At 40.3% G+C, this 11392-nt stretch overlaps 1 protein-coding gene across 1 annotated transcript; it reads right to left on the bottom strand.

Annotated features, from left to right (window-relative positions):
- Nucleotides 1-2949: 2949 nt before the first annotated feature.
- lpar3 (lysophosphatidic acid receptor 3) lies at nt 2950-10345 on the bottom strand. The gene is made up of 3 exons (XM_071487931.1): nt 10206-10345; nt 8504-9258; nt 2950-4666 (listed from the first exon to the last, which is right to left on the bottom strand). The coding sequence occupies exons 2-3, from the start codon at nt 9243-9245 to the stop codon at nt 4338-4340; spliced, it is 1071 nt and encodes a 356-aa protein (XP_071344032.1). The 5' UTR covers nt 9246-9258; nt 10206-10345; the 3' UTR covers nt 2950-4337.
- Nucleotides 10346-11392: the final 1047 nt, after the last annotated feature.

The raw sequence follows: 11392 nt of genomic DNA, 5'->3' as shown, positions 1-11392 counted from the left end.
TTCACAAAGTGCTTCAGCTCACCTTCACTGTCCTACAGATCAGCATCAGCCAGAGGTCTGTTCTGCACCTGAACTGACCACCAGGGCATGTGCTGTCTTAAATCAGTGCTATTCCCCTGGCAACTTGACATCTAATTTGAACCGTTAACCCTGGATATATGATTGTAGGCCCAACAATTTTAATTTCGCCTTGCATCAGGTTACAGGGGGTCTGACCTTTTGGCTGTGCATCTCTTGAAAAGTCTCCTAAAAGTTTCCTAAATTTTTAGTACCTTTGAGAAATACAGACATGTTACTCTATGAAACATGTTTTATATTTCACAAAAGAAGCCAAACTTCTCAAACGTAGTTTGACCTAACTAGTTTTCTCGTCCTCCTAATGATTTTGCTCAACAATGATAGAGGTAGCTCAGTTGTCATGCCTTGAGCTAAATATGGCACCCTGGTCACATGATAACATTCAGGCATATACATGTAGTGATGAACTAAACAAGGCATTGGAAGATATAGAGATTTTGGTCCATGTTGACATGACTGCTTCACATCATTTGTCAGCTGCACATTCACACTGCCAACCTCCTGATCTACCATATCCCACAGACGTTCTTTTGGATTCAGATCTGTTGACTGGGGAGGCCACTGGAGCACACTGAACTCCATCTTCATGAAACCATTTTGAGACTTTTGCTTTGTGACGTGGTACATCATCCTGCTGGAAGTAGCCATAAGAAGATGGTAAATTGTAGCCATAAAGGGATGCACACGGTCAACAACAAGACTCAGATAGGCTGTGGCATTCAAACCATGACTGATGACTGTAGATGTTTGACTGAGGATTTTTTATTACTGTGCCTGCTGCTGTCAATCTGTAAATGATGCATAATTAAAATCTGAACTAGGCTTCTTAATGAGTCCTCATCTTAATGGCACATGGGATATTTAGATAACATATCCTAATGAAAATTTTCCATCTCTGCCTACATCTGTTTGCTCTAAGATTAAGAACAAACCAAAAGACAGCATTTCTGAACATCTGTGAAATTTAATTGGCTTTTCAAGAATGCATAATTACAGCACAGCTGTAGAAAAAGGCCTGCCACACCACACAGTTTACAGTTTATGTTTTTGGAAACGCAAAACCCAGACAGGCCGGCAACAGTCACGACAGGTCTACAGAGGGCTCTGCTAAGGACATACAGTGCTACAATACAACATGTTCTTAATAGAAACCACAAGACTTAAAACAAGTCAATCTTCAACCTGAGATATAGACGGAATGTCATTTACATCCTGAGTATTTTTTCGATTAGCAAAATGTACAGTGTTGAACCTTTTCCTCTGCTGTCAAAGGATGCTGGTTGTGTTTAGGGCATTAAATCCTTAATGGTGTGCAAAAACGTGTGATTAGGAACAAAGGGCTAGCATTTCAAGCATGTCAACTCGAGTAAATTAGAGGGAAGGTTCGAAACTTTAACAGGATTCAAAGGCTTCTTGGGAAGAAAGAGGAACTATGTATACTGTATGTGGAATATATTAACACCACTTTTGAAAAGAAATGACTTGATTTACATGTAGATGCACGATAAGTAGTTTGAATGTATTTCATTTTACCTTTTTCCATGAAACATTTCTGCTGGGTGACATTTACAAGACACTGAAATAACTTTATGGAGTTATTTTTACTGATATAAGTGCTTGGCAGTCTAATTCAGAGGAGGATCTTGTTCCTCCATCTTAAGAGTCAATTATTTTTCTTAGGCTCTTTGGCCAATAGAAGACTGACTGAATGGAAACTAAAGGTCACTTGTTAATTTGCCCGAACAGAGTAAATCATCCTGAAGTGGCAGCTCTAGAGCACCAGAAATCTCAAGCAGTGGTACTTCATCAACCATTTACTGCAATGCAAGTCGTGTAGTAGAAGTGTTGGGTAATCATTTTACTGTTTTTTGTTTTTTTTTTTGGTACTAGACTAACATCTACACTGGTGTGTCATTAGAAGTTTTAGGATTACATTACAAGTAGTTATTATAGTCATTTTTGTTTGAAATCAGTAGATTCAGTCTGACTCAGTCAAACAGGATTTGCAAGTAACCTTGTGATTTGGTTGGGCCATCGTAAGGTGCCAAGTGGGTGGTGTTTGCATCGTTTTAAAAGGCTACAGCCAGCCAAGCAGCTCAGTGAGGCTGCAATTAAACATCAGCATGCTAACACGTTCACAGTGTCAATGTTGGTAAGCTGACGTTTACTCTCTTCGTTTTGCATGTTAGCATTCTGCCATTTGCTAATTAGCCACAAGCACAGCTGAGGCTGACGGGAATGTCATCTGCTTTGGTCACAAATTAAAATACTGAACAAATTAAAATTTTGACCTGATGATGGCATTAAATTATTACAAGTCATACAAACTGAGGAGGAAACAAATGTCTGTACCAGATTTTACGGTGATTAATCCAATAGTCATAAGACATTTCACTTAAAACCAGAAATATCAAACACATGGTGGCGCTAGAGGGAAAGTCAGGGGATCACAAGACTATATTGTCTGTAGCAAACTTTCTATTTGACATTGAGCCATTTCACAACTTAAGTGAAAAGGTCAGAGGGTACCAACATCAGTAGGATTCATCCTCTCTGGTCCATGGATGTCTGTACAAAACTAAATAACAATCCATCCAATAGTTGTTCAGACATTATAAAATACATTTAATAACAGCTGTTATATATAAATACATATTATTTGACTCATTTTGGGAACTTTGAGAGAATCATATTGAATCTGATGTTCATATTAGATAACTACACAGTGAAAACCATTGATAGCCCTGCTATGTAACTAACCTCTCTTCTGCCTCCTGTTTCTATATCATGTCATATCATCAGGAGAAAACAGACATATTGTACATGTCATTGTGATGTTTGACAAAAACAAAAACGCCAAACAAAATGTAGTGCTTGACAAATTCAGTTAACCTTTCTAATTTTAATTAATTAATCAGGTATAAAAAGTCACAAAACAAAGGATGTCATCATGAATAACTTCAGTTCAATAAAGAAAAAAGAACTGAAGCTGTAAACCTTTCCACACGCTGCTCTCTTATGTGGCATTCCTACACTCCCAAGACAAAACAGAAGTAGCTTTAATGATGTGATGTCCCTTACAGCAGGAGTGGCATAAATACATACAGCAGGTTGAAGGAGAGTCAGAGAACCCTGTCAATGATTTAGCAATTTAGTCGTCAGAGCAGACAAAGAATGGGGGGGGGGGGGGTTTACAGGTGTTACAGTCTATTCAGTCATATCCTCTTCAGTTCCTACAGGAATCCAGTGTGTTGCAACATAACTTTACAACCACCCCTCCATTCTCAGTCTAGCAGCTGTTTCGTCAGCGCAATGGCAGCCAGTGAGTTCAGAGAGTTGAGGCGGATGCGTAAGAATGCTACAGGGAGAACAAGTTTGCCTGCATGAGGTCTTTCAGGTGGGGGTTCATCTGTATGTAGAAATATTTATCTGACAGACGGGACAAGAGGGGAGTGACACTCTTATCTATTCCCACGGGCAAAACTGCATTACAGAGTAAAGGTGGGTGAAAATAATGGCCAAAATAAAAAGGTTTCACTGAGCATGCTAGCTATCACACAGTTGAAATTACTAATTACAGGAGGTACAAATAGATGCATACAGTACAGCAGTTTACAGTATTTTTCGTTGGCTGTGTTTAACAACAGGAAATAATCATTAAAACCATGCCCTATTCAAGCAAACCTACAGTTTTATAGTACCTGACTATAAACAAGTTATATTTCTTGACTAGTTCATCCATTAAAGTTTTACAAAAAATTAGATTAGGGCGAAAGTAAAATCACCCATTGCATGACTTTTACCCCTTTTTGAGGTAAAAATAGAAATGTACCGCTGTGTACCTCATACTGAGTTCTTTCTTGAGCCATTGTTGCACAGTGTCATCCAAGTTCAAATAACCCGGATGCGGTGAGGATGAAAGAGCGTCAAAAAGTTCTCATTACTCATAAATGGGAGTCATGTGTCCAAAAAATCCTGAAAAAAAACGAAAAAGCACATCTTAACATCCATTTGGGGTATTGTTAGTGCATCAAGGTCTCTTGTATCCATCTCACCACAACCTCAGCTCCACACTGGAGCAGTGGGCGTGCAGTGTCTCTTCAAGAAAGTACTTTTAGTCTGAGGACAACAATGACCTCCTGGACACCAACCGGAGACAAAGTGTGTCTCTTTCAATTCATCTCCAGTCTGTATCTTCATCAGCTACATCCAGTGAAAGCTGGATAGAAGTTCTGCAAAGTTCATTACAAGTTCCATTTTCAGGTCTTGAGCATACCCTGATCATCATTTTTTATCTCCTCTGACGGGGGCTGGCTGGTGCCTGTGTCCTGAGCAGAACTGAGCGGCCTGGCGTTGGCCTTCGTTGACCGCTGCCGCCGAGTACCGTTGCCAATACAGCGCATGAGGTTCTTGAAGGTTGTCCACATTTCCTCGTCCTTGTAGGAGTAGATGCAAGGGTTCATGACGGAGTTTAGTACGGCCAGGAGCAGCAGCCAGCGTTTTAATTTTATAACGTTGCAACTCTTACAGTTGAGGCCGTCCAGCAGAAGAACAACCAGACCAGGGGTCCAGCAGATCACAAAGGCCCCTACAGGAAAAAAATACAGCAAATCACACACACTTAGATTTTTCTAACTTTTTTTTTTTTCAGCATGTACTGCATTTTTTTTTCAAAACCCTGAAATACTCAGTTTACAATGTAACAACACAGAGAATATCAGCAAATCGTCACATTTGAGAAGCTGGAACCAGAGAAGCATTTTTTCCTTGATAAATGGCTTAATTGATTATCAGAATTGTCGCTAAATAATTTTCTGTTGATGGACTCATCGACTGATTGATTCAACATTATTTTTAATGCAGTAACCAGTCCATGGATTTACCCTTGCTCTGCTCCTGCCAATTGTCAGATTTTGGGAGTGACAGACTGCTCAGATGGATAATAAAAAAAAGCTTAAGTATTATTCAAATATGTAAACTAATCAAAAATAATTCAGAATGTATTTGGTGGTCTCATGTACTACCATTAATGAAGCTTTAACACATAACATAAAAGATTATGACTTATGTTATACAGTGGCCCCAAAAGCTCACGGCACTGCAGCTTGAGGAAACACATGCAAATAGACAAAACACAAAACATAGAGAAACAGGTTATGGCTACTCGTTAGAAGTGGTAAAAAATGAGTGAAATTCTTTGTTTTGTTAAAGCATCCATATTGCATCAATTTGTGTCCCCTGGGAACAACAACTTTGTCCCAGCTCCCCAGTTCATCACTTTTTTGGTGCCCCCTGGAAACAACTCTGTTGTCGTCTGTGCTACTTGTAGCATGTTTCTTTTATTTTGTTGTGCTGTGTGTATTTGCACCGCATGTGTTGTCAAATTGATGAAGATGTTTTGTGAATTTGCTGTGTTTTGTCTATTTGCTTGTATTTTCCTAAGTTGTAGTGTGTTGAGAAAAATGCCATTCTAACACCATTTACACCAGGCAGACACATTTTAAGAAATGTGAAGCCATCCTTATGTTAAATTCTCAATGCTGTGTGTTTGGTAAATAACAAGGCAGGTCACAGAAGCAGCTAATTAGCCATCTATTTCAAACATGTTTGGGCACAAACAGAGCTACTAAGAGATTTGTGGAACTGAAAGGAAGCCACAAGTAGCAACTCGCCTGCACTACCAGCATCTCTGCAGCTTCAATACAACTGCAGAACAAAAACAAGAACTGTTCTATACAACTCGCTCTCTTTCTTTGTTTCTCTCACACATACACAAGCATGAATATGTGTAGACACAGACAGAGAGGGTCTGGTAGAAGTGTTGATCTAAGTTTTTATGTTTTTCTCTGCTCTTAGGCCTCAAAGTCAAAATGTTTGCCACATTTTTTTATAGTAAATTCCTATTTTTGTACTCCTTCTTCTTCCGTTTGTGTTTTTTCTTTGTCTTTGATTGACCACAAACCAAAATAATGTGAACTGAATTGAAATGGAGTGCGACCCCATTAAATCAACTTCCACTTGCAGTTTTTGATGTATTCCACAAGTTTAAAAGTGGACTTTTTGTTCCTCTTTAATCTCTGACAAAGAAAAAGCCAGAGTGGTTCTGAGGAACACATTTCAAGCACATGGTCCTTTTAGTATTCATTTGACGATGGTGGTTGCACGTAAAGAATGAAAACAAACTCTGAATCGGCCTGGTGTAGTTTGACGCTTCACTTCAAAAGCAAGCCCCAACACTCTTGGATATTCTACAAATAAATGGCTGTAGACTATTAAACTATAAGAATGAAATTTTACCAAACAATTGCTACGAAGAGTGATGAGAGGCCATTCCTTATTCTAATTTGTTAGACTCTGAAGTAAGTAAATAATTGATTTAAGTGAAAACTTACATATATGAATGTGTTTACTTCTTCAGTGTTTGTTCTATAGCACAGGTCATACACACAGTGACTCACCACAATGTCCAACAACATCTCTCTCTGTCTAACACTTATGCACTCATGCATTTTACACGAAGCATGTGTGGGTTAAATTCTCTGAACTGGTTTGTCCACTTGCCATTTCCGTCTGAGCAGACTGCTTTTCACCTGGAACAAGAGTTAAGTGTCTTTTTTCCTGACTAACAGATCCCTTAGACGTAGACCTGACTACATGCCTCAGAGGTTTTTGAATTTCCGTCTTTTTTTCTCGCAGACATCACGGTCATGTTCCTTATAGTTCCTATTACAATGAGTGAAGAATGCCTCAGATACTTTTTTCCTCTTTTGCATTTTAAACCATATCACAGCTGGTATCTGAAGACATATAAACATATTGTGCTTGGAATAACAATGTGTGTCTGACTTTTTTTCCACAAAAAAGGTGTACTACTAACTTTAGGTTACATCCACTTGTTCTCCGTCATTGAAAAATCAAGAATTCTTTCATTTTAAAAATGTAACTACTAAACACATGATGTCTTCCACTTCACTGAATAGTACATGTGGTGGAAATCTCTCAGTTTCTACATCAAACCTGTGTAAGTTGCATACTGGACCGCAATTGGCTCCAAAGTGGTTGTGATTTCAAAAAAATCCTGCTTGTACAAACATTTAAACTTAAACTTAGAATAAAGGTGAGTAGAGGGAAATTTTCCTCCTCCTGGACATGAATGTGAAAACAATCTTATTGACACTTATTGTTAAACACTAAAAGGGGACTTTTAAAAAAAAAACACTTCCACAAGCTACGGAGAACTGCATCTGAAAGCAATTGACAAAGTCCTCAAGTATAGGTTCCCTTTTTTTTCGGCAGGGAGGAGGGGACGTTCACTGAAGGCCAGTGTGGTGTGGTGTGGATGGTACGCCACACAGGCTGAGGAGCAGTGTCCTTGCAGGGAGAGATAATTACACAGCACTCTGGAATAAAGTGTGTGCAGAGGCAGGCAGCTCCTATGCTACATACAGTACAATATCGAGCCATGTGTCCGGGCAAGCAGGGGACCCAAACAGACAAAGAACAATGACAGATCATTATCCCATTATCCTGCAGTGCGAATACGCAAAATCACAACAACTAACTCCTGCATGTTTTATATAATCCAGGTGACTGTATGAAGAGTGTACAATAACCAAAAACTGAGTGTATTTAGCACTGAGATGCAGTCATCTCTACAGTAGAGGTCCTATTGTTCCTTTCTTAAAGGACAGTGCTGGGAGGGGAATGATTTGAGTACTGTGTCTTTATTACAAAGTATCCTGTTGCAACACCTAAACAAAGAGAGCCAAACCAGGATACCTGACCGCCTCATCTAGGATGAAAAATGTGTGAGAAAAAAGGAGGCTTCAGCATTTTTGAGCTTTCCAATTCTGGGAAACAGAAGATAAACACAAAGTAGTGACCCACACAATTAGTCATATAGTCTAAAAGCCTGCAAACAGATAATGAATCGGCCACAGTGATTAATAGTTTAAGGAATTTAAAGCACATGAATACCAAACATTCTCTGGCTTCAGCTGTTTTCACATCCTGTAAACTGAATACCTTGTAACTTTACAATGTATAGATTAAATGATTAATCTGTTCTTTGTAAACTTAAATCTACATTATAAACAAAAATGGAAACTGTATTAGTTGTATCAGAATATACAGTGATAAAAGAACCCTTTCACTCCTCATTTCATTTAAGACTGCCTGTAATCACTAACTCAGCAGGTTTACTGAAAACATTGGTGTTTGTGTTTTTGTGCACAAGGTTTTTCTTCATATCAGGAAAACACAAATTACATTCCAGTGTCTTCAGCAGTGACTCAGTGAACTCGACTTTGTGACTGTTTAAAAGTACACACCGCAACTCTTTACACCTTAGTAATTCAGGAACTGTTCTGACTCAGTGTTGCATCATCACTTCAGCTGTGCAGACATGTTTATGAGTGGTACCTACCAAGCACAACCATCACCGTCTTGATGAGCTTAATGGGCGTCCTCTTGCGGTTGATGGAGCCGCTGGTGTGTGGCATGAGCACTGAAGTCTTCTTCTTGACGTAGGTGTAGATCCTCATGTAGATGGCCACCATGACCAAGAACACCACCAGGTTAGATGCAGACCAGAAGGTCAGGTAGCTCCTGCTGAAGATGGGAGCCAGCTGGGAGCAATCACTCAGGTTGCAGATGCAGTGCCAACCCAGACTGGGCACAGCCCCCATTAAGATGGAGATGCCCCACACAAGCACGATCAGCAGGGTCACCCTCCTCTTTGTCAGGTTGCTGTGGACTTTCCAGTTCATGACGGAGATGTAGCGCTCCAGTGCTATCACCAGCAGGTTAGACAATGAGGCTGACAGACTGACGTCCAGCAGGCCTTGGCGGATGAAGTATCCTTTAACTGTCAGTTTCCGTGACACCTCGCCTGTGTTAAACATGAGGTACACGTACGCTATGCCTGCGAGGAAATCCGAGGCAGCGAGGTTGGCAAGAAGATAGTAGAAAGGGTAGTGAAACCTCTTGTTGGTGATGACCGCAGCTATGACCATGGCGTTGGAGACCAGGATGAAACAGCAGAAGAGAGAGCCCACCACCTGGACGAGGATGAGCTGAGTGTTGTCCCATTTATCTTCAGCACCAATGTTGGTGTAGAAAAAGCCCATGGACTCATTATAGTGACAGGTGTGGTTCTGCTGGGCCATTTTAGAGGAAAGTCTGTGAAACAAGAACGAGAAAAGATCGAAAGTAGAACCATTTAATATGCCATCTCAAATTATTGCATAACAGACTTCTTCCTCCATCTGTGGCTACAAATTGGGGCTAAAACCTATGACGACTTGCATTTTAACCTGCCAGTTATTTTCTCGATTAATCAATTCATGTTAGATGTCAGAAAATAGTGAAAAATGCCTGCAGAAATTTCTCACACACTAAGATGATCTATTTTAATAGCTCATTTTATTCCAAAACCCAAGTATGTTGATTTTACTTTCAAACATGATAAAGAAAAGCAGATGACACTGACACGTGAGAAGCTGGAACCAGCTATAAAAAAAAAAAAAAAAAAGGACTGTCATGACTTCATTTAACAACTGAATTTAATTTACAGCAAAAACAAATGGGATGATAAGAGGGATGAAAAATCTAAACTGAAACGCTTTACTATTTTTTCAAGGACAAATAACTTCAAGGCCAAGAGATATTTAATGACTTGACTCCAAAGGCAAGTGCGCATATGCCAAAAGCCATTTAATGGCAGGAATAAAGCTAAAATCACAATGAGTCCCATTAATAAAGTTAACCAAGAGTAACGTTTAAATGAGAGCCAAAACAATATGCTCAGTCAGGTGAAATAAGAATGGTCCATGGAATTGAATTTCTCATATCTGTACAAGGTAAACAATACAGATATGCTGCAACACAGGACTTTTCAAGTCTAAAGGACAGATTCCTCCGTGACTTGAGGAGCCTTCTTTTATTATGCAACAAACCTTACTGTCCCACTTGGTTGAGCAACAGCAGGAAAGACGAGGAGAAAAAGTCCTCACAGTGGGACAAACTCTGGTAGAACACAGCGAACGAAATAGAGCAGGCCAAAGAAACTCTCCGGCAAAGTGAAAACAAAGAGTTGCTCCAAGGAGCAGTGAGCCAGGTGAGTTTACCTGCGCTAAAGGGCTGTCCGTGTCGCGTCAGTGGAGCAAAGGTTGCGAAATATTCCGTGAGTTCATGGGCATGTTTCCTCTGAGCCTCCTCGGCGGCGGACGGAGGGACAGGGGACGAAGTGCAGGCAGGAAAGTTGAGCGTCTTCACTTAGAGGCTTCAGCCCGGTGACGCAGAGGGCGTGTCCCGCCCGGCCCCACGCCTCGGGTCCGGCCACTGAGCTCTCCGCTCAGGCGCCGCTTCTTTACAGCGTGCACGGTGCAATAGGTGGCTTTATTCATGTTGATAAATCATTCAGCCTTCTGTTGTTTTTATTAGGCCACTTTTTTTATTCCAATACGTTTATCTGACTGTTGGAGTCTAAAGGTGCTTTTCAAAGTGAGATTAAAAGTACCTAGTGACATTTCCATTAAAACATAAGATCAATTATAACATATTGTTGAACATTAAACCAGTGGTTCTCAATTTTTTTTTTTTTTTTTTTGGGGGGGGGGGGCGTACATTACAGCAGTGTCATGTTTCAGATGTCAGTGAGTTGTTAGCAGTTTAATGAAAAAGAACTGTTCAGGGCCCAAATAGATCAAATCTTCCAGGAACACTTCTTCACGACTGATAAAAGTGACTCAGTACCTTCACCGCAGAACATAGCCATGGCTGTTTTTATCTGTTATGGGGCCCTGAGGCACAAATTTGTTACGAGGCCCCCATAATGACCCCCCTACACCTCCCATCCTCTGTATAGTGTGTGCGCACTGTCTCCTCCAAGATCCCATTAAGTACAAGACACACAGCAAACTGGCAGCTTTGCCATTTTCACAAACACTAAAACCCAACCATTACTGCTGTCTGGGTATTCTATTATCTGACTCCTGGTCTTATGCTTGAAAATCTAGTTTCAGCTCATTTGTGTATGGGCAGGTGCCTGCTTTGCTTGTTTGGTAATTCAGCTTTGAACATGTTACATCGAGTCAACAAACAGAACATGTAGTGGAAGTCGACCAACACACTGGAGTGCCCTGGTGTAAAGCAATATGAATTCACATAATGGGTGGATTCTCCTTCATTCTGAGTCACGTTTGGAGCAGCTCCTCTGTTCTCATTCAAACCTACCATGTTTGCCTCAATGCAGGGTTTATTCCTGTTTTCCATAAATGTGCGTGTTTTGACATGTGTCATTAGCTCACGTTAC

This window comes from Trachinotus anak, unplaced genomic scaffold, assembly GCF_046630095.1.
Source record: "Trachinotus anak isolate AG129_WGS33_773 ecotype Australia unplaced genomic scaffold, CSIRO_AGI_Tana_v1 ptg000010l, whole genome shotgun sequence".
NCBI lineage: Eukaryota > Metazoa > Chordata > Actinopteri > Carangiformes > Carangidae > Trachinotus > Trachinotus anak.
Note: the sequence above shows the minus strand (reverse complement) of the source record. Positions and strands in the feature narration are given on the sequence as shown.